Here is a 24,057-nt window from a genome sequence, read left to right on the forward strand (position 1 = left end):
GAAGACACCCAAGGCGGATGGAGTTAAAGACACGCATCAGCCCAGGATCCAAGCAGAGAAGGCCAAGAGGAGATTGTTTTTATGGCAGCGTTTTAGATTAGACTAAGAGAGGGGCTGAAGGGTCGATGACTGGAGAGACACGAGCGGTCAGGATCTGGATAAATACTCGAGGGAAACACGGGACTGCAGGATGTGGGGAGGGTGCGAGAACGCACTTGGGATGGGCCAGGCACAGACTCGGTGGGCCGAAAGGTCTCCCACGGCGCGGATGTTGAACGGTACAGGCAGGAGGGGACGTAAATTAACGCGATACTCACAGCTCTCTATGTGAGAGGGGGCTGAACACTCTGGATAGCGACGATTTGTTGACATAATCTGCAGTCACCACCTCCAGCAGCTGCCTGTAAATCTCCTTCTCCTCCTTGAGAATAGTCTGGGGGGTGGGGGAGGGAAAATGAAGAAATCACCAGGCCTGTCCCAGTGGGGTCAGTGAGTAAACGCACCCGAAGTGGGAGGGGGGAGAGAGAAGAGAGAGAGAGAGAGACGGGGGGGGAGAGAGAGAGACGGGGGGGGGAGAGAGAGAGACGGGGGGGGAGAGAGAGAGACGGGGGGGGGGGAGAGAGAGAGACGGGGGGGGGAGAGAGAGAGACGGGGGGGGGAGAGAGAGAGACGGGGGGGGAGAGAGAGAGACGGGGGGGGGGAGAGAGAGAGACGGGGGGGGGAGAGAGAGAGACGGGGGGGGGAGAGAGAGAGACGGGGGGGGGAGAGAGAGAGACGGGGGGGGGAGAGAGAGAGACGGGGGGAGGGAGAGAGAGAGACGGGGGGAGGGAGAGAGAGAGACGGGGGGAGGGAGAGAGAGAGACGGGGGGAGGGAGAGAGAGAGACGGGGGAGGGAGAGAGAGAGACGGGGGGAGGGAGAGAGAGAGACGGGGGGAGGGAGAGAGAGAGACGGGGGGGGGAGAGAGAGAGACGGGGGGGGAGAGAGAGAGACGGGGGGGGGAGAGAGAGAGACGGGGGGGGGAGAGAGAGAGACGGGGGGGGAGAGAGAGAGACGGGGGAGGGAGAGAGAGAGACGGGGGGAGGGAGAGAGAGAGACGGGGGGAGGGAGAGAGAGAGACGGGGGGAGGGAGAGAGAGAGACGGGGGAGGGAGAAAGAGAGACGGGGGGAGGGAGAAAGAGAGACGGGGGAGGGAGAGAGAGAGACGGGGGGAGGGAGAGAGAGAGACGGGGGGAGGGAGAGAGAGAGACGGGGGGGGAGAGAGAGAGAGACGGGGGGGGAGAGAGAGAGAGACGGGGGGGGGAGAGAGAGAGACGGGGGGGGGAGAGAGAGAGAGACGGGGGGGGGGGAGAGAGAGAGACGGGGGGGGGGGAGAGAGAGAGACGGGGGGGGGGGGAGAGAGAGAGAGAGACGGGGGGGGGGAGAGAGAGAGACGGGGGGGGAGAGAGAGAGACGGGGGGGGGAGAGAGAGAGACGGGGGGGGAGAGAGAGAGACGGGGGGGGGAGAGAGAGAGACGGGGGGGGGAGAGAGAGAGACGGGGGGGGGAGAGAGAGAGACGGGGGGGGGAGAGAGAGAGACGGGGGGGGGAGAGAGAGAGACGGGGGGGGAGAGAGAGAGACGGGGGGGGAGAGAGAGAGACGGGGGGGGGAGAGAGAGAGACGGGGGGGGGAGAGAGAGAGACGGGGGGGAGAGAGAGAGACGGGGGGGGAGAGAGAGAGACGGGGGGGGAGAGAGAGAGACGGGGGGGGAGAGAGAGAGACGGGGGGGGAGAGAGAGAGACGGGGGGGGAGAGAGAGAGACGGGGGGGGAGAGAGAGAGACGGGGGGGGAGAGAGAGAGACGGGGGGGGAGAGAGAGAGACGGGGGGGGAGAGAGAGAGACGGGGGGGGAGAGAGAGAGACGGGGGGGGAGAGAGAGAGACGGGGGGGGAGAGAGAGAGACGGGGGGGGAGAGAGAGAGACGGGGGGGGGAGAGAGAGAGACGGGGGGGGAGAGAGAGAGACGGGGGGGGAGAGAGAGAGACGGGGGGGGAGAGAGAGAGACGGGGGGGGAGAGAGAGAGACGGGGGGGGAGAGAGAGAGACGGGGGGGGAGAGAGAGAGACGGGGGGGGAGAGAGAGAGACGGGGGGGGAGAGAGAGAGACGGGGGGGGGAGAGAGAGAGACGGGGGGGGAGAGAGAGAGACGGGGGGGAGAGAGAGAGACGGGGGGGGAGAGAGAGAGACGGGGGGGGAGAGAGAGAGACGGGGGGGAGAGAGAGAGACGGGGGGGGAGAGAGAGAGACGGGGGGGAGAGAGAGAGACGGGGGGGGAGAGAGAGAGACGGGGGGGGAGAGAGAGAGACGGGGGGGGAGAGAGAGAGACGGGGGGGAGAGAGAGAGACGGGGGGGGAGAGAGAGAGACGGGGGGGGGAGAGAGAGAGACGGGGGGGGAGAGAGAGAGACGGGGGGGGAGAGAGAGAGACGGGGGGGGAGAGAGAGAGACGGGGGGGGAGAGAGAGAGACGGGGGGGGAGAGAGAGAGACGGGGGGGGAGAGAGAGAGACGGGGGGGGAGAGAGAGAGACGGGGGGGGAGAGAGAGAGACGGGGGGGGAGAGAGAGAGACGGGGGGGGAGAGAGAGAGACGGGGGGGGAGAGAGAGAGACGGGGGGGGAGAGAGAGAGACGGGGGGGGAGAGAGAGAGACGGGGGGGAGAGAGAGAGACGGGGGGGGAGAGAGAGAGACGGGGGGGGAGAGAGAGAGACGGGGGGGGAGAGAGAGAGACGGGGGGGAGAGAGAGAGACGGGGGGGGAGAGAGAGAGACGGGGGGGGAGAGAGAGAGACGGGGGGGAGAGAGAGAGACGGGGGGGGAGAGAGAGAGACGGGGGGGGGAGAGAGAGAGACGGGGGGGGAGAGAGAGAGACGGGGGGGAGAGAGAGAGACGGGGGGGGAGAGAGAGAGACGGGGGGGGAGAGAGAGAGACGGGGGGGGAGAGAGAGAGACGGGGGGGGAGAGAGAGAGACGGGGGGGGAGAGAGAGAGACGGGGGGGGGAGAGAGAGAGACGGGGGGGGGAGAGAGAGAGACGGGGGGGGGGAGAGAGAGAGACGGGGGGGGGGGGAGAGAGAGAGACGGGGGGGGGGGGAGAGAGAGAGACGGGGGGGGGGGGAGAGAGAGAGACGGGGGGGGGGGGAGAGAGAGAGACGGGGGGGGGAGAGAGAGAGACGGGGGGGGGAGAGAGAGGGACGGGGGGGGAGAGAGAGAGACGGGGGGGGAGAGAGAGAGACGGGGGGGGAGAGAGAGAGACGGGGGGGGAGAGAGAGAGACGGGGGGGAGAGAGAGAGACGGGGGGGAGAGAGAGAGACGGGGGGGGAGAGAGAGAGACGGGGGGGAGAGAGAGAGACGGGGGGGGAGAGAGAGAGACGGGGGGGGAGAGAGAGAGACGGGGGGGGAGAGAGAGAGACGGGGGGGGAGAGAGAGAGACGGGGGGGGAGAGAGAGAGACGGGGGGGGAGAGAGAGAGACGGGGGGGGAGAGAGAGAGACGGGGGGGGAGAGAGAGAGACGGGGGGGGAGAGAGAGAGACGGGGGGGAGAGAGAGAGACGGGGGGGAGAGAGAGAGAGACGGGGGGAGAGAGAGAGAGACGGGGGGGAGAGAGAGAGAGACGGGGGGGAGAGAGAGAGAGACGGGGGGGAGAGAGAGAGAGACGGGGGGGAGAGAGAGAGAGACGGGGGGGAGAGAGAGAGAGACGGGGGGGGGAGAGAGAGAGACGGGGGGGAGAGAGAGAGACGGGGGGGGGAGAGAGGGGGGAGAGAGAGACGGGGGGGGAGAGAGAGAGACGGGGGGGGAGAGAGAGAGACGGGGGGGGAGAGAGAGAGACGGGGGGGGGAGAGAGAGAGACGGGGGGGGGAGAGAGAGAGACGGGGGGGAGAGAGAGAGAGACGGGGGGGAGAGAGAGAGAGACAGAGACAGAGAGACGGGGGGGGGAGAGAGAGAGACGGGGGGGAGAGAGAGAGAGACAGAGAGACAGAGACAGACCCCCCCCAACACCCCGCTCGTCCGTCAGCCCGCTGTTCTCCCCCCCCACCCCGCCGACGTGCATCACCTCTTCCACCGTGCTGAGATTTCTCCTGGTCGGTCGCGGGCGAGTCGGGACGCTGGGGTCCGAGGCGGTGCTGCTGCAGTGGGGGGTGTCGGGGATCCTGGCGCGGCCCACTTCGAAGGTCTTGCTGTACATGGGCACAAACTGGTGCTGGCCCTGCTTCGGCGGGCTCGGGCTGGGCACTCTGTTTAGGACAATTGGGGGGGGGGGGGGGGGTGGGGGGGAAAGGGGAGAGAAAACAGCGTTAGTATTCCACACGCGTCAGAGAGGCCGAACCCCCCCCCCGCTCGCCGCAGTCACCAAGACGATCCGTTCTCCGCCACCCGTGGCAGGACTGAGTGAAGCAGACGGCGATCCCTCAAGCGCGAGGGCAACGTGCGACGGAGCAGGGAAGGAATTCAAGCCGCGACTCCAGACAGGCCCGCGGGCGGGCTGTGGCGTTGGTGAGCGAGTGGGAGCGAGAGGCAGTGCACAGGCGCAAGTGCGAGCCCGAGAGGGTGAGCGCGAATGTGAGCTGGGGTGGGGGGGGGGGGGGAGAGCTTGTATCTGCGCGTGAGCGAGAGCGAGTACGCGAGACAGCGGTCATCTGTGCGTGAGCGTGTTAAAGGAGGTGGAGGGTGACAGAGAGGGGCGAACGTGCTCCGCATCCCCACTTCCCCCTCAGTACAAGGGAACACAGACTCCCTCACCCCACCTGACCTGGGCGTTTTCCAGGCGGGGAAACTGGACGCTGCCGCCCGTCCGGCTTCGTGGTGTCGAGCTGATCCTCGCGTGCCCGTTGGCCCTGCCCAAACCCCGCGGGCTGTTCAGAGGCCGCTTCGCTGCTGGACACTGGTCGCCGGACGCCAGGAAACTCTCCGCCATGGGCAGCTGTGTGCGGGCTGGGGTGGGTGTGGAAGAAATCATTAATCAGGATGTCCGGAGACCGCTGACCAAGCGACTCTGCCCCCCTCCCCCGCCGCCAACGGCAGACCCTCCCTACAGTGGGTTCCTGCCGACTCAATCACAACTCCTCACCGTCACCCAGACCCAGCCTCTCGTTGCATCACGCGCTGGTTTTTATGCTCCTTCTCCCATCCCCACCCTCCACTTTCGCCATTCTCATCCCGAGAGTGGAGTTCCATTCCAGGGTCAGTGCTGAGGGAGCGCCGCGCTGTCGGAGGGTCAGCGCTGAGGGAGCGCCGCGCTGTCGGAGGGTCAGCGCTGAGGGAGCGCCGCGCTGTCGGAGGGTCAGCGCTGAGGGAGCGCCGCGCTGTCGGAGGGTCAGCGCTGAGGGAGCGCCGCGCTGTCGGAGGGTCAGCGCTGAGGGAGCGCCGCGCTGTCGGAGGGTCAGCGCTGAGGGAGCGCCGTGCTGTCGGAGGGTCAGTGCTGAGGGAGTGCCGCACTGTCGGAGGGTCAGTACTGAGGGAGCGCCGCGCTGTCGGAGGGTCAGTACTGAGGGAGTGCCGCGCTGTCGGAGGGTCAGTGCTGAGGGAGTGCCGCACTGTCGGAGGGTCAGTGCTGAGGGAGCGCCGCGCTGTCGGAGGGTCAGTGCTGAGGGAGTGCCGCACTGTCGGAGGGTCAGTACTGAGGGAGCGCTGCGCTGTCGGAGGGTCAGTGCTGAGGGAGTGCCGCACTGTCGGAGGGTCAGTGCTGAGGGAGTGCCGCACTGTCGGAGGGTCAGTACTGAGGGAGTGCTGCTCGTTGCTTTCTGTACACAAATTCGTTGCCGTGATTCCTATACTACAACAGTGACCACACTTCACAAGTGCATCTTCAGCCGGCAAATACTTCGGGATGTCCGGTGCTTGAGGGGGGCGCTGCAGAAACGGGAGCCTTCCTGTTCACCCGTCCAACTCCCTCAGCCGACCGCGCACTCTACACGTCTGGGGGAGGGAGGTCAGCTCCACACATCCCGTCTCCTCCCCTCCCCGCCGCTGTGGGGGGTGGGGGGTGGAGCCGAGACAGGCAGGGAACTGGCGGATCGAGGCCGAAGGGGAAAACGGAGGGAGGGAGGTCGGCGAGCCCGTCACGGTGCCGACGGTCAAAGAATCCTCACCTGGTCTGGGCAGCGGAGACCAGGCTGGCTCGACAGGCAGGCAGGAGCAGGGATCTTCCAGAGAGTTCCGCGGCACCTGCGAAGGGGGGGGAGGAAAAAAGCAGCAGCGTCAGACGGGGCGAGGGGCTGTGAATACCCTACCCCTAACTCGCCGTCCACCGGACTGCCCTCGCCCTCACGCTCGATTGCGCTCTCTCTCCCCCTCCCCCCCCCCCGCAGGGCAGTCCCTCATCGGTCCCCCCCTCGCCCGCCCAACTCCCTTTCGAAATCGGGTAGGCGAGGGGGAGGGGATCGGCCACAAGCACCTTTGCAGCTCAGGCCCTCAGCTCCTGACAACTCCATGGTGAAAACATTCCCCCTCCCCCCTCCAACTCCCCTCTGGATCTTTACGCAACGGGTTTTAACTCTACCGATTCCCACCTTGACCCGCCCGCCGAAGGGAATCGTTTTTTCTCCACCTGCTCTGCTCGACCGAAAGCTCTGAGACTGGGCTCGTGTTTCCCTCGGGTGTAGAGGATTAAGGGGGGGGGGGGGGGGTGATCTGATCGAGGGGTTTAAGATGATTAAAGGGTTCGATAGGGTCGATGGAGAGAACTGTTTCCTCTGGTGTGAGGTGGGGGAGGGGGAGTCCGGAACAAGGGGGGTGGGGGGAGCGGTGGTGGCAGGGTGGGGCAGAACCTGTAAATTCGTGCCAGGGTCGTTCAGGGGGTGATTGTCAGGAAGCACATCTTCACACAGAGTGGGGGGAGTGGAAATCTGGACCTCTCTCCCCCCCCCCCCGATAAAAGCTGTCGAAGCCGGGGGTCAATTGGAAATTTCAACACAGGGATCGATAGATTTTTGATGGGTGAAGGGGCAATGAGGGTTAAGGAACCAATGAGGGGAGACGGAGTCAAGATACAGATCAGCCCTGATTGAATCGAGTGGGGGAGAACAACAGCACGGACGAGGGTTTCAGCAGCCGACAGGCTGGGGCTGAGACGGAGACGGGGGAGGTGGGAATTCGATACTTTGGGTGTCTTGTCAACACGCGAGGCCCATGGGGCGGCAGTATCATACGGCGCAGGATCTGACCCTTCGGCCCGTCACTCTCGTGCCAGCCCTTCAAAGCAGCCATTCGACGATCCCCTCGCTCTTTCCCCACATCCCTGCAGGTCTTTTCCAGTGTTTATCCAACTCCCTTCCGAAGGTTACGAGCAAATCCTGCCACCGCCGCCCTTTCAGATCATGACTCGCTGAGTAAAATATTATCCCTCTCGCTGTCTGCCACACTCCTGAGGCAGCGCCCCCCCCCCCCCACCGCGCCCCGGGCAGTACAGGCCTGCCGCAAAGGCTCTCCCACTTGTCAGAACTGCCATCGGTCTCTCAAGCCCAGCAGGAGGCCGCGCCGACCGAACCGACTGACTGACCTGGCTGTGCACGGAGGCCGGAGGACGTGGAGCAAGTCGCCACTGACTGATCGGGACCCGCGGGAGGCCGGGGGCTGGCGAAAGCGCGGGGGGGCCGCACGAGGGGCTCTGGCTCCGCACCCAGTTCAGCACAGTGCTGGTCGTCTGCTTGACGCCCTCGGCCGTGTTCTTCACCGTATCCACCAGATCGCCTGCGGGTGGCACAGAATAAAAACAGAACCGTCACCAGTAAACTGACACCCCTCCCCCACCATTCCCCCGACAGACACCGACAATGCTTAGACACACACTGTCTCATTCTTCACACACAGAGAGAGACACAGACAGAGAGAGAGAGACACACACACACACAGAGACAGAGAGACAGACACACAAACACACACACACAAAGAGACAGGACAGACACACACACAGAGACACAGAGAGAGAGAGACACACACACACACACACACACACACACAGACAGACACACAAACACACACACACAAAGAGACAGGACAGACACACACACAGAGACACAGAGAGAGAGAGAGAGACACACACACACACACACAGACAGACACACAAACACACACACACACAAAGAGACAGGACAGACACACACAGAGAGAGAGAGAGAGACACACACACACAGAGAGAGAGAGACACACACAGAGACACACACACACACACAGACAGACAGAGACACACACACAGACAGACAGAGACACACACACAGACAGACGGACGGACTCACGCACGCAGACGCAGACACTAGTGCGAGGCAATGACCATCTCCAACAAGAGAGAATCTAACCATCTCCCCTTGTTATTCAACGGCATTACCATCGCTGAATCCCCCACTATCAACATCCTGGGGGGTTACCACTGACCAGAAACTGAACTGGAGTAGCCAAAGAAATACCATGGCTCCAAGAGCAGGTCAGAGGCTGGGAATCCTGAGGCGAGTAACTCACCTCCTGACTCCCCAAAGCCTGTCCACCATCTACAAGGCACAAGTCAGGAGTGTGATGGAACACTCTCCACTTGCCTGGATGGGTGCAGCTCCAACAACACTCAAGAAGCTCGACACCATCCAGGAGAAAGCAGCCCGCTTGATTGGCACCCCATCCACAAACATACACTCCCTCCACCACCGACACACAGTAGCAGCAGTGTGTACCATCTACAAGATGCACTGCAGCAACTCACCAAGGCTCCTTAGACAGCACCTTCCAAACCCGCGACCTCTACCACCTAGAAGGACAACGGCAGCAGACGCATGGAGAACACCACCACCTGCAAGTTCCCCTCCAAGTCACACACCATCCTGACTTGGAACTATATCGGCCGTTCCTTCACTGTCACTGAGTCAAAATCCTGGAACTCCCTTCCTAACAGCACTGTGGGTGTACCTACCCGCACACGGACTGCAGCGGTTCAAGAAGGCAGCTCACCACCACCTTCTCAAGGGGGCAATTAGGGATGGGCGATAAATGCTGGCCCGGCCAGCGACGCCCACATCCCAGGAACGAATGAACAAAAAAGTGGATACATCTTCTCTGCGTCCAGTCGAACAGACGTCTGCAAATTCCCACCGGCAATTAGCGCTGACCACCCGATCTCCAAGGGAGCCAGGGTCCAGGTCAGCTCAACCAGCACGGACACACAACCCAAGGACCTTCCGATTAGGCGCGGGTGGACTGGGTGGTGTCTTCAGCCGCCAACCAGGAGGGGGGAGGCGATTCCACGACACGTCCGTCTCGTGATCCAGCCTGGGGGAGTGACGGGGGTTTGACAGGACACTGCCGGGGACACAAACAGCATAAACAATTTCTAAAGTGAGTAACATACCCATCTTAAATCTCTTCCATTGTCCAGCCTCCTGTTCCTCTGTATTCTGCAAACTGAAAGAAGAAAAAAAGACACTTTGTTTGCACGTGCTAAAAGCATTAATTTACTACTGACATCTAATTCTTACCTGATGTAGTTTCTTGTTGTAATTAATGACGGATCTATTACTGACATGAATTTATTAACATTCATTGTCCTTAATATATTCACTGCTTGACCTTTACTGATCCTTGACCTTTATTGATCGTCATTTATCACTGACTTTCGATTAGTGCTGGATCTTTACTGACCATTCTGGAGTCTCGACATTCATTACTGCCATCCCTTAATGACTGACTGACTGACCTTCATTAAGTAGGGCCACCTCTGGACTCAAACCTTATTGATGAATTACTGTCATTAATTATTCCCCTTATTGACGATTTATGCCCCTACATTGGTGATTTAGCTAAAGGAGAAATTCTGCGAACAACAGATGCCCCTCAACGTTGCTTTCATTGATCTCACCAAAGCCTTTGACCTCGTCAGCAGACGTGGTCTCTGCAGACTACTAGAAAAGATCAGATGTCCACCAAAGTTACTAAATATCATCACCTCATTCCACGACAATATGAAAGGCACAATTCAGCATAGCGGCGCCTCATCAGGCCCCTTTCCTATCCTGAGTGGCGTGAAACAGGGCTGTGTTCTCGCACCTACACTGTTTGGGATTTTCTTCTCCCTGCTGCTTTCACATGCGTTCAAGTCTTCAGAAGAAGGAATTTTCCTCCACACAAGATCAGGTGGCAGGTTGTTCAACCTTGCCCGCCTAAGAGCGAAGTCCAAAGTACGGAAAGTCCTCATCAGGGAACTCCTCTTTGCTGACGATGCTACGTTAACATCTCACACTGAAGAGCGTCTGCAGAATCTCATCGACAGGTTTGTGGCTGCCTGCAACGAATTTGGCCTAACCATCAGCCTCAAGAAAACGATCATGGGACAGGACGTCAGAAATGCTCCATCCATCAATATCGGCGACCACGCTCTGGAAGTGGTTCAAGAGTTCACCGACCTAGGCTCAACTATCACCAGTAACCTGTCTCTAGATGCAGAAATCAACAAGCGCATGGGAAAGGCTTCCACTGCTATGTCCAGACTGGCCAAGAGAGTGTGGGAAAATGGCGCACTGACATGGAACACAAAAGTCCGAGTGTATCAAGCCTGTGTCCTCAGTTCCTTGCTCTACGGCAGCGAGGCCTGAACAACATATGTCAGCCAAGAGTGACGTCTCAATTCATTCCATTTTCGCTGCCTCCGGAGAATACTTGGCATCAGGTGGCAGGACCGTATCTCCAACACAGAAGTCCTCGAGGCGGCCAACATCCCCAGCTTATACACACTACTGAGTCAGCGGCGCTTGAGTTGGCTTGGCCATGTGAGCCGCAGGATCCCCAAGGATGCATTGCACAGCGAGCTCGTCACCGGTATCAGACCCACCGGCCGTCCATGTCTCCGCTTTAAAGACGTCTGCAAATGCGACATGAAGTCCTGTGACACTGATCACAAGTCGTGGGAGTCAGTTGCCAGCGATCGCCAGAGCTGGCGGGCAGCCATAAAGGCTGGGCTAAAGTGTGGCGAGTCGAAGAGACTTAGCAGTTGGCAGGACAAAAGACAGAAGCGCAAGGGGAGAGCCAACTGTGTAACAGCCCCAACAACCCATCTTATCTGTAGCACCTGTGGAAGAGTCTGTCACTCTCGAATTGGCCTTTATAGCCACTCCAGGCGCTGCTTAACAAACCACTGACCACCTCCAGGCGCTTACCCATTCTCTCCCGAGACAAGGAGGCCAAAGAAGAAGATTGACGATTTATTGCCCAACGTTGACGATTTATTGACTATATTGATGATTTATTGACTATATTGATGATTTATTCCACTATATTGATGATTTATTCCACTATATTGATGATTTATTCCACTATATTGATGATTTATTCCACTATATTGATGATTTATTCCACTATATTGATGATTTATTCCACTATATTGATGATTTATTCCACTATATTGATGATTTATTCCACTATATTGATGATTTATTCCACTATATTGATGATTTATTCCACTATATTGATGATTTATTCCACTATATTGATGATTTATTGACTATATTGATGATTTATTGACTATATTGATGATTTATTGACTATATTGATGATTTATTCCACTATATTGATGATTTATTGACTATATTGATGATTTATTGACTATATTGATGATTTATTGACTATATTGATGATTTATTCCACTATATTGATGATTTATTGACTATATTGATGATTTATTCCACTATATTGATGATTTATTCCACTATATTGATGATTTATTGCACTATATTGATGATTTATTGACTATATTGATGATTTATTCCACTATATTGATGATTTATTGACTATATTGATGATTTATTCCACTATATTGATGATTTATTCCACTATATTGATGATTTATTCCACTATATTGATGATTTATTCCACTATATTGATGATTTATTGACTATATTGATGATTTATTCCACTATATTGATGATTTATTCCACTATATTGATGATTTATTGACTATATTGATGATTTATTGACTATATTGATGATTTATTGACTATATTGATGATTTATTGACTATATTGATGATTTATTCCACTATATTGATGATTTATTGACTATATTGATGATTTATTGACTATATTGATGATTTATTCCACTATATTGATGATTTATTGACTATATTGATGATTTATTCCACTATATTGATGATTTATTCCACTATATTGATGATTTGACTATATTGATGATTTATTCCACTATATTGATGATTTATTCCACTATATTGATGATTTATTCCACTATATAGATGATTTATTCCACTATATTGATGATTTATTGACTATATTGATGATTTATTCCACTATATTGATGATTTATTCCACTATATTGATGATTTATTCCACTATATTGATGATTTATTCCACTATATTGATGATTTATTCCACTATATTGATGATTTATTGACTATATTGATGATTTATTGACTATATTGATGATTTATTCCACTATATTGATGATTTATTGACTATATTGATGATTTATTGACTATATTGATGATTTATTGACTATATTGATGATTTATTGACTATATTGATGATTTATTCCACTATATTGATGATTTATTCCACTATATTGATGATTTATTCCACTATATTGATGATTTATTCCACTATATTGATGATTTATTGACTATATTGATGATTATTCCACTATATTGATGATTTATTGACTATATTGATGATTTATTCCACTATATTGATGATTTATTCCACTATATTGATGATTTTATTGACTATATTGATGATTTATTCCACTATATTGATGATTTATTCCACTATATTGATGATTTATTCCACTCCACTATATGAGATTTATTGACTATATTGATGATTTATTCACTATATTGATGATTTATTCAACTATATTGTGATTTATTCCACTATATTGATGATTTATTCACTATATTGATGTTTTATTCACTATATTGATGATTTATTCCACTATATTGATGATTTATTCACTATATTGATGATTTATTCCACTATATTGATGATTTATTGACTATATTGATGATTTATTCCACTATATTGATGATTTATTCAACTATATTGATGATTTATTCCACTATATTGATGATTTATTGACTATATTGATGATTTATTCACTATATTGATGATTTATTCACTATATTGATGATTTATTGATATTGTGATTATATCTATATGATGATTTATTGACTATATTGATTGATTATTCCACATATGATGATTTATTCACTATATTGATGATTTATTGACTATATTGATGATTTATTCACATATTGATGATTTATTCACTATATTGATGATTTTTCATCAATATGATTTATATTGATTGATTTATTATTCAATATTATGATGATTTCTTGACTATATTGATGATTTATTCATTATTGATGATTATTGACTATATTGTGATTATTGACTATATTGATGATTTATTCACTATATTGATGATTTATTCACTATATTGATGATTTATTCCACTATATTGATGATTTATTGACTATATTGATGATTTATTCACTATATTGATGATTTATTCCACTATATTGATGATTTATTGACTATATTGATGATTTATTGACTATATTGATGATTTATTGACTATATTGATGATTTATTCACTATATTGATGATTTATTGACTATATTGATGATTTATTGACTATATTGATGATTTATTGACTATATTGATGATTTATTGACTATATTGATGATTTATTGACTATATTGATGATTTATTCACTATATTGATGATTTATTCACTATATTGATGATTTATTGACTATATTGATGATTTATTCACTATATTGATGATTATTCCACTATATTGATGATTTATTGACTATATTGATGATTTATTGACTATATTGATGATTTATTGACTATATTGATGATTTATTGACTATATTGATGATTTATTCACTATATTGATGATTTATTGATATATTGATGATTTATTGACTATTGATGATTTATTCCACTATATTGATGATTTATTCCACTATATTGATGATTTATCCACTATATTGATGATTTATTGTACTATATTGATGATTTATTCACTATATTGATGATTTATTCACTATATTGATGATTTATTCACTATTATGATTTATTCACTATATTGATGATTTATTGACTATATTGATGATTTATTCACTATATTGATGATTTATTCACTATATTGATGATTTATTCACTATATTGATGATTTATTCACTATATTGATGATTTATTGACTATATTGATGATTTATTCACTATATTGATGATTTATTCACTATATTGATGATTTATTCCACTATATTGATGATTTATACCAGGCCCTGGTATCTCTGCTGTTTCTCGGTGAGGAGCCGCCTCTTTACCTGCAGCGCGGCCGCTTCCTGACGGCCCGGAATCTCCTTCTCCTCCTGACTCCGGCTCCTGGGCCTCGGCCTCGGGCCGAAGCGGCAAGCAGCAGCCGTTGCACAGAGGCACAAACCCGGCTCCACATCGTCGCCTCTTCGCCGCCATTCACCGCAGACAAGATGGCGGCCGGCCCGGCGCTAAACCCGCCGCTGATTGGCTGTCCTGCCCCCCCCCTCAGCCGCTGATTGGCTGTCCTGCCCCCCCCCTCAGCCGTTGATTGGCTCTAACCCCTTCCTACCGTCGGCTGATTGGCTATAACACCCGCCGCCCCTGATTGGTTCCTCCCCCGCCTAACGTCGCCGATTGGCTCTCTCACCCGCCCCCGCCCGCCAGGCGGCAACCCCTCCCTTGCCGCCGGTGATTGGCACTCCGTCACCGCCAATCACGCCGACGTCTGCCCTCTACTGCACTCCGATTGGCTCCCTCCCGCCCCGACCCGCCCCCAGCCACCCCAACAATCGACGCCCTGCAGGGCCGGCTCCGAAGTAGGCGCATGCGCACCTCCTTAAACCACACACCCCTCCCCCTCCCCTGCAAACATTGGGGTTGACAAATGGGCATCCGCAAAATTAATCCCACTGACCCCACAAACCTCTATCAAACCCCAAAATTAATCCCACTGACCCCACAAACCTCTATCACAACCCAAAATTAATCCCACTGACCCCACAAACCTCTATCAAACCCAGAATTAATCCCACTGACCCACAAACCTATATCAAACCCCAAAATTAATCCCACTGACCCCCACAAACCTCTATCAAACCCCAAAATTAATCCACTGACCCCACAAACCTCTATCAACCCAAAATTAATCCCACTGACCCCACAAACCTCTATCAAACCCCAAAATTAATCCACTGACCACACAAAGCTCTATCAAACCCAAAATTAATCCACTGACCCCACAAACCTCTATCAAACCCCAGAATTAATCCCACTGACCCCACAAACCTCTATCAAACCCCAAATTAATCCCACTGACCCACAAACCTCTATCAAACCCCAAAATTAATCCCACTGACCCCACAAAGCTCTATCAAACCCCAAAATTAATCCCACTGACCCCACAAACCTCTATCAAACCCCAAAATTAATCCCACTGACCCACAGACCTATATCAAACCCCAAAATTAACCCCACTGACCCAACAGCCCTCTATCAAACCCCAGAATTAATCCCACTGACCCCACAAACCTATATCAAACCCCAGAATTAATCCCACTGACCCACAAACCTATATCAACCCCAAAATTAATCCCACTGACCCCACAAACCTATATCAAACCCCAGAATTAATCCCACTGACCCCACAAACCTATATCAAACCCCAGAATTAATCCACTGACCCCACAAACCGATATCAAACCCCAGAATTAATCCCACTGACCCCACAAACCTATATCAAACCCCAAAATTAATCCCACTGACCCCACAGCCCTCTATCAAACCCCAAAATTAATCCCACTGACCCCACAAACCTATATCAAACCCCAGAATTAATCCCACTGACCCCACAAACCTATATCAAACCCCAAAATTAATCCCACTGACCCCACAGCCCTCTATCAAACCCCAAAATTAATCCCACTGACCCCACAAACCTATATCAAACCCCAGAATTAATCCCACTGACCCCACAAACCTATATCAAACCCCAAAATTAATCCCACTGACCCCACAGCCCTGTACCAAACCCCTCTCAGCATCAACCCTGTCAAAACCCTCTCAGAATTTTATACGTTTCAATGAGATCACTTCTCATTCTTCTAAACTGCAGAGAATACAGGCCCGTTCCCCTCAATCCTCCGGTAAGGAGACCAAAACTGTACACCGTACTCCAGGTGTGGCCTCGCCAAAGACTTCCTTCCTCTGATATTCCAATCCCCTCGCGATAAAGGCTAACATACCATTTATTCTCCTAATTGCTTGCTGTACCTGTGGGGTTACATTAGCTACCCACCAATCCGTAGGAACTGTTCCAGAGTCTATCCTCTTTTGTGAAGACAAGTTTGTATTTAATTGATCTGACATTGCCATTTCTTGTTCCCCATTATAAATTCCCCCGTAACTGACTGTAAAGGACCAACATTTGTCTTCACTAATCTTTTTCTCTTCACATATCTATAGAAGCTTTTACAGTCAGTTTTTACGCTCTCTGCAAACTTACTCTCATACTCTATTTTCCCCTTCTTAATCAATCCCTTTGTCCTCCTTTGCTGAATTCTGAACTGCTCCCAATCCTCAGGTTTGCTGCTTGTTCTGGCCATTTTATATTTCTCCTCCTTGTATCTAATACTATCCCTAATTTCTTTTGTAAGCCACGGTTGAGCCACCCTTCCTGTTTTATGGAGGGGGGGGTGCAGTGAAGGTTCACCGGACTGACTCCTGGATGGCAGGACTGACGTACGAGGAGAGATTGGGTCGGTTAGGATTATATTAGCTGGAGTTCGGAAGAGTGAGAGGGGATCTGATAGAAAACTACAAAATTCTAACAGGACTGGACAGACTAGATGCAGGAAGGATGTTCCCGATGGCGGGGGGAGTCCAGGACCCGGGGCGACAGTCTAAGGATAAGGGGTAAAGCCATTTAGGACTGAGATGAGGAGGGATTTCTTCACCCCAGAGAGTGGTGAAGATGTGGAATTCTCTACCAGGGAAAGCAGTTGAGGCCAAATCATTAAATATATTCAAGAAGGAGTTAGATACAGTTCTTAGGGCTAAAGGGATCAAGGGATACGGGGAGAAAGCGGGAACAGGGTACTGAGTTTAGACGATCAGCCATGATCGTATTGAATGGCGGAGCAGGCTCGAAGGGCCAAATGGCCTACTCCTGCTCCTATTTTACTAATTACAGATCGGAAACTTCATGAAGTGAGGGAGCAAATGAATGTACTGATCGGGCAGGTGGATGTGCACTTGAGATGCCGTGACCTACAGGGCTAGGGACCGGGAGCAGGAAGGTGGGATTGGGCAGGACTGGGATTTTGCAGCTGGCACCGATGCGATGGGCTGAGTGGACTCCTTCCGAGCCGCAAACTTAGAAACACAAAACAAAAATAAAGAAAAACGTGCATTTCTATTGTGTATTTCAGGACCTTGGGCCAATGAACCACATTTTTGAAGTGCAGTCACTGTTGTAATGTTAGGAAACGCAACAACCAATCTGAGCACAGCAAGATCCCACAAGCATGAGTATGATAAATGACCAGATCGTTCTGTTTTAGTGATGTTGGTTGAGGGTACTGACCCTAAGACAGTGCGGCACTCCCTCAGTCCCGACCCTCCGACAGTACGGCGCTCCCTCAGTACTGACCCTCAGACAATGCGGTGCTCCCTCAGCACTGACCCTCCGACAGTGCAGCACTCCCTCAGCACTGACCCTCCGACTATGCGGCGCTCCCTCAGTACTGACCCTCTGACATTGCAGCGCTCCCTCAGTACTGAATATTGGTCCCAGGACACTGCAGAGAAACTCCCCACCCCACGCTCCATCTTTTAAATAGTGGCCGGGGGATATATTACATCCAGCCGAGAGGGATAGAGGGGGCTTCGGTTTAACATCTCATCTGCAAGACAGCACCTCCGACAGTGCGGCACTCCTCAGTCCCGACCCTCCGACAGTACGGCGCTCCCTCAGTACTGACCCTCAGACAATGCGGCGCTCCCTCAATACTGACCCTCAGACAGTGCAGCGCTCCCTCGGCACTGACTCTCCAATGGTGCAGCACTCCCTCAGTACTGATCCTCTGACAGTGCAGCGCTCCCTCGGTCCCGACCCTCTGACAGTGTGGCACTCCCTCGGTACTGACCCTCAGACAATGCGGCGCTCCCTCAGTACTGACCCTCTGACATTGCAGCGCTCCCTCAGTACTGACCCTCTGACAGTGCAGGGCTCCCTCAGCACTGACCCTCAGACAGCGCGGCACTCCCTCAGCACTGACCCTCCGACACTGCGGCGCTCCCTCAGTACTGACCCTCAGACAGTGCGGCGCTCCCTCAGTACTGACCCTCAGACAGTGCGGCGCTCCCTCAGCACTGACCCTCAGACAGTGCGGCGCTCCCTCAGCACTGACCCTCCGACAGCACGGCGCTCCTCAGCACTGACCCTCCGACAGTGCGGCGCTCCCTCAGCATTGACCCTCCGACAGTGCAGCACTCCCTCAGTACTGATCCTCTGACAGTGCAGCGCTCCCTCGGTCCCGACCCTCTGACAGTGTGGCACTCCCTCGGTACTGACCCTCAGACAATGCGGCGCTCCCTCAGTACTGACCCTCTGACATTGCAGCGCTCCCTCAGTACTGACCCTCTGACAGTGCAGGGCTCCCTCAGCACTGACCCTCAGACAGCGCGGCACTCCCTCAGCACTGACCCTCCGACACTGCGGCGCTCCCTCAGTACTGACCCTCAGACAGTGCGGCGCTCCCTCAGTACTGACCCTCAGACAGTGCGGCGCTCCCTCAGCACTGACCCTCAGACAGTGTGGCGCTCCCTCAGCACTGACCCTCCGACAGCGCGGCGCTCCCCTCAGCACTGACCCTCCGACAGTGCGGCGCTCCCTCAGCATTGACCCTCCGACAGTGCAGCACTCCCTCAGAACTGAGCTTCCGACAGTGCAGCGCTCCCTCAGTACTGACCCTCCGACAGTGCAGCACTCCCTCAGTACTGACCCTCCGACAGTGCAGCATAACTTTGTTCTGTGGGGAATAACCTTGCCCCCTGGTCTGTAACTTTGTTCTGCGGGGTAGAACTTTGCCCCCTTTTGTTGTAACTTTGTTCTGCGGTGGTATAACTTTGCCCCCTTTTGTTGTAACTTTGTTCTGCGGGGTGTAACTTTGCCCCCTTTTGTTGTAACTTTGTTCTGCGGGGTGTAACTTTGCCCCCGGTCTGTAACTTTGTTCTGTGGGAGTAACTTTGCCCCTTTTGTTGTAACTTTGTTCTGTGGGGAGTAACTTTGCCCCCTTTTGTTGTAACTTTGTTCTGCGGGGTATAACTTTGCCCCCTTTTGTTGTAACTTTGTTCTGCGGGGTATAACTTTGCCCCCGGTCTGTAACTTTGTTCTGCGGGGTATAACTTTGCCCCCTTTTGTTGTAACTTTGTTCTGCGGGGTATAACTTTGCCCCCGGTCTGTAACTTTGTTCTGTGGGGAGTAACTTTGCCCCCTTTTGTTGTAACTTAGTTCTGCGGGGTATAACTTTGCCTCCGGTCTGTAACTTTGTTCTGTGGGGAGTAACTTTGCCCCCTTTTGTTGTAACTTTGTTCTGCGGGGTATAACTTTGCCCCCGGTCTGTAACTTTGTTCTGCGGGGTAGAACTTTGCCCCCTTTTGTTGTAACTTTGTTCTGCGGGGTATAACTTTGCCCCCCGGTCTGTAACTTTGTTCTGCGGGGTATAACTTTGCCCCCGGTCTGTAACTTTGTTCTGTGGGGAGTAACTTTGCCCCCTTTTGTTGTAACTTTGTTCTGCGGGGTATAACTTTGCCCCCGGTCTGTAACTTTGTTCTGCGGGGTAGAACTTTGCCCCCTTTTGTTGTAACTTTGTTCTGCGGGGTATAACTTTGCCCCCGGTCTGTAACTTTGTTCTGCGGGGTATAACTTTGCCCCCGGTCTGTAACTTTGTTCTGTGGGGAGTAACTTTGCCCTCTTGAGCAATGACTAACCAATGCCTCTCCCACATTCTGTCTCCGCCCTGTGACGCCGCTGAATTTGCAAACATTTCCGCAGTCGACTTGCTATCTCTGCATTGACCCCCCATTACCCCGAGTCCAGGCTCCGGATCTCCTCCGTGCACAAGGGTAAGCGACTCCGTACTCCCGGTGTCCGGCAGGAATCAGAATGGAGACAGCGCGACCCGGGTTAGATTGTAGCCCCGTACTCCTGGCTCCCCGGCCCCGGGGGGGTAAGAGGGAGAGGCAAGAGGAGGGTGAGGGAGAGGCAAGAGGAGGGTAGGGGAGAGGCAAGAGGAGACAGTCCCCCCAGGGTTAGAGAGGGTTGGTTGCCGGGGAGGTGTGGGGTGGGGGTTGGCAAAGAGAGAGAGAAGAGAGAGCGGGGGGAGGGTTGGAGAGAGAGGGGATTAAAGAAGAGAGAGAGAATTTGAGAGGGAGGGGAGAGCAAGAATTTGAGAGGGTGGGGAGACAGAGAGAGAGTGGATTGGAGAAGAGAGAGTGTTTGGTGGGGAGAGACAGGGAGGTTAGAGAGTGAGAGTGGGGAGAGCGACAGGATTAGAGAAGAGAGAGGATTTGAGAGGGTGGGGAGAGAGGGTTAGAGGGTGGTGAGAGAGGGTTAGAGGGAAGAGAGAGAGAGGGTGAGGGTTGGGGGGGAGAGAGAGAGGGTGAGGGTTGGGGGGAGAGAGAGAGGGTGAGGGTTGGGGGGGAGAGAGAGAGGGTGAGGGTTGGGGGGAGAGAGGGTGAGGGTTGGGGGGGAGAGAGAGAGGGTGAGGGTTGGGGGGGAGAGAGAGAGGGTGAGGGTTGGGGGGGAGAGAGAGAGGGTGAGGGTTGGGGGGAGAGAGAGAGGGTGAGGGTTGGGGGGGGAGAGAGAGGGTGAGGGTTGGGGGGGAGAGAGAGGGTGGTGAGGGTTGGGTGGGGGGAGAGAGAGGGTGAGGGTTGGGGGGGAGGAGAGGGTGAGGGTTGGAGGGGAGAGAGGGTGAGGTGGAGGAGAGAGAGGGTGAGGGTTGGGAGGGTGAGAGAGAGGGTGAGGGTTGGGAGAGAGAGAGAGGTGAGGGTTGGGAGGGGAGAGAGAAGAATTAGAGGGTGGGGTGGGGGTGAGGGGGGTTACAGAGGGGGCAGAGAGAGAGGGTTGGAGAGAGAGGATTAGAGGAGAGAGAGAGAGGCAGGGGGGGTGGTTAGAGAGGGGTGGGTGTGGGAGAGGGGGGGTTAGAGAGGGGTTGGGGGCGGGGGGGTATTTAGAGGGGGGGACAGGGTTAGAGGGTGTTAGAGAGGGGGGTGGTGGAAGAGGAGGGTTAGAGAGGGAGGCAGGGCTAGAGATGGAGAGAGAGAGAGAGTTAGAGAGGGTGGTTTCCTGGGGGGGTGGGGGGGAAGTGGGTTAGAGAGGGGGGTTTCCCAGGCGGGAGGGGATACTGAGAGAGAGGGGTTAGGGAGGGGGTACTGAGAGAGGGTGGGGGGGGGGGGGTTAGAGAGGTGGGGTTCCCTGGGCAGGGGGGAGAGAGAGATGCTGGGCTTTAGAGGGGGAGTCTAGAGGAGGGTGGGGGGGGGTGGTTAGAAAGGGGGCCTTCCCAAGGGAGAGAGAGTATACTGGAGTGCTGAGTGCAGTCCTGGTCACCACACTATAGGAAGGGTGTGATTGCACTGGAGAGGGTGCAGAGGAGATTCACCACGATTGTTGCCTGGGCTGGAGCATTTCAGCTATGAAGAGAGACTGGGATAGGCGAGGGTCGTTTTCCTTAGAGCAGAGAAGGCTGAGGGGGGACCTGATTGAGGTTTACAAAATTATGAGGGGCATTGATAGGTTAGATGGGAGGAAACATTTCCCCTTAGCGGAGGCGTCAATAACCAGGGGCATAGATTCAAGGTAAGGGGCAGGAGGTTTAGAGGGGATTTGAGGAAAAATGTTTTCACCCAGAGGGTGGTTGGAATCTGGAACGCAGATCTGCCTGAAGGGGTGGTAGAATACAGATGGAGAGTGTGAAGATAAAATCCAATACCAGGGTCCTGCGCTTGAACAAGGGGGACTACAATAGAATGAGGGAGGACTTGGCTAAAGTAGACTGGAACAAAGATTTTATGGTGGGACAGTTGATGAGCAGTGGAGGACTTTCAAAGCAATTTTTCAAAGTGCTCAGCAAAAGTATATTCCAGTGAAAAGGAAGGACTGGAAGAAAAGGGGTAATCTGCCATGGGTGTCTAAGGAAATAAGGGAGGCTATCAAATTGAAAGAGAAGGCATACAAAGTGGCCAAAACACAGCATGAAACTAGAAGATTGGGAAAACTTTAAAGGTCAACAGAAAGCCACAAAAAGAGCTATAAAGAATAGTAAGATAGAACATGAGAAAAAACTAGCACAGAATATAAAGACAGATAGCAAAAGTTTCTATAAATATATAAAACGAAAAAGAGTGGCTAAAGTAAACGTTGGTCCCTTAGAGGATGAGAAGGGGAATTTAGTTATGGGATATGATGAAATGGGCCGAGGCATTGAACAGGTATTTTGTATCGGTCTTCACAGTGGAGGACATTAATAACATGCCAGTAATTGACAAAGACGAACGTAGGTGAGGACCTGGAAACAATCATTATTACGGAAGAGGTAGTGTTGGGCAAGCTAATGGAGCTAAGGATTGATAAGTCTCCTGGCCCTGATGGAATGCATCCCAGGGTACTAAAAGAGATGGCGGGAGAAATAGCAGGTGCACTGGCGGGTAATTTTCCAAAATTCGCTGGACTCTGGGGTAGTCCCAGCAGATTGGAAAACAGCAGATGTGACGCCACTGTTTAAAAGGGAGGTAGACAAAAGATGGGGAATTATAGACGGTTAGCTTAACCTCTGTAGTGGGGAAGATGCTTGAGTCTATATCAAGGAAGAATAGCAGGGGCATCTCGATAGAAACTGTCCCGTTGGGCAGACGCAGCATGGGTTCATGAAAGGCAGGTCATGCTTGACAAATCTTTTGGAATTCTATGATGACATTACGAGCAAGGTGGACAATGGGGACCCAGTGGATGTGGTGTACCTAGATTTCCAAAAGGCCTTCGACAAGGTGCCGCACAAGAGGCTGCTGCATAAGATACATAAGATAAGGATGCATGGCGTTAGGGGTAAAGTATTAGCGTGGATAGAGGATTGGTTGACTAACAGGAAGCAGAGAGTGGGATAAATGAGTGCTATTCTGGTTGGCAATCAGTCACTAGTGGTAGTGCCTCAGGGAATCGGTGTTGGACTGCAATTATTTACAATTTATATAGATGATTTGGAGTTGGGGACAGTGTAGGGTGTCAAAGTTTGCAGATGACACTAAGATGAGTGGCAGAGCAAAGTGTGCAGATGACTGTGAAACTTTGCAGAGGAACATAGATACATTGAGTGAGTGGGCAAAGGTCTGGCAGATGGAATACAACGTTCGTAAATGTGAAGTCGTTCATTTCGGTAGGAGTAACAGGAAAAAGGATTATTACTTGAATGGTAAAAGTTGCAGCATGCTGCTATGCAGAGGGACCCTGTGTGTCCTTGTGCATGAATCGCAGAAGGTTGGTCTGCAGGTACAGCAAGTAATTAGGAAGGCAAATGAATTTTGTCCTTCATTGCTAAAGGGATTGAGTTTAAAAGCAGAGAGGGTATGTTGCAGCTGTATAATGGTACTGGTGAGGCCGCACCTGGAGTACTGTGTGCAGTTTTGGTCTCCTTTACTTGAGCAAGGATGTACTGGCACTGGAGAGGGTGCAGAGGAGGTTCACTAGGTTGATTCCGGAGTTGAGGGGGTTGGCTTATGAGGAGAGACTGAGTAGATTGGGATTATATTCATTGGAATTCAGAAGAATGAGGGGGGATCTTATAGAAACATATATAAATCATGAAGGGAATAGATAAGATACAAGTAGAGGATGTTTCCACTGGCAGGTGAAGCTAGGACAAGAGGGCATAGCCTCAAGATTAGAGGGAGCAGATTTAGGACTGAATTGAGAAGGAACTTCTTCACCCAGAGGGTTGTTAATCTATGG

General features: G+C 52.3%; 1 protein-coding gene across 1 annotated transcript; it reads right to left on the reverse strand.

Annotated features, from left to right (window-relative positions):
- Window positions 1-298: 298 nt before the first annotated feature.
- Window positions 299-14,526, reverse strand: LOC137360270 (uncharacterized). Its single transcript, XM_068025771.1, has 7 exons — window positions 14,345-14,526; window positions 9,352-9,404; window positions 7,519-7,709; window positions 6,110-6,185; window positions 4,766-4,952; window positions 4,075-4,255; window positions 299-433 (listed from the first exon to the last, which is right to left on the reverse strand). The coding sequence occupies exons 1-7, from the start codon at window positions 14,470-14,472 to the stop codon at window positions 314-316; spliced, it is 936 nt and encodes a 311-aa protein (XP_067881872.1). The 5' UTR covers window positions 14,473-14,526; the 3' UTR covers window positions 299-313.
- Between the last annotated feature and the right edge of the window lie 9,531 nt (window positions 14,527-24,057).

Source organism: Heterodontus francisci, unplaced genomic scaffold (genome assembly GCF_036365525.1).
Source record: "Heterodontus francisci isolate sHetFra1 unplaced genomic scaffold, sHetFra1.hap1 HAP1_SCAFFOLD_1516, whole genome shotgun sequence".
Lineage (NCBI taxonomy): Eukaryota > Metazoa > Chordata > Chondrichthyes > Heterodontiformes > Heterodontidae > Heterodontus > Heterodontus francisci.

Bases quoted from the DNA above. Each gene is read 5' to 3' on its own strand.
- LOC137360270 (XM_068025771.1), bottom strand. From the start codon at position 14,472: ATGTGGAGCCGGGTTTGTGCCTCTGTGCAACGGCTGCTGCTTGCCGCT. The intron at 7,710-9,351 runs GTATGTTACTCA...TGCCACCCGCAG, and splicing joins ATGGAAGAGATTTAAGATGG to GCGATCTGGTGGATACGGTG. The intron at 6,186-7,518 runs GTCAGTCAGTCG...CCCCCTTCGCAG, and splicing joins CGGCCTCCGTGCACAGCCAG to GTGCCGCGGAACTCTCTGGA.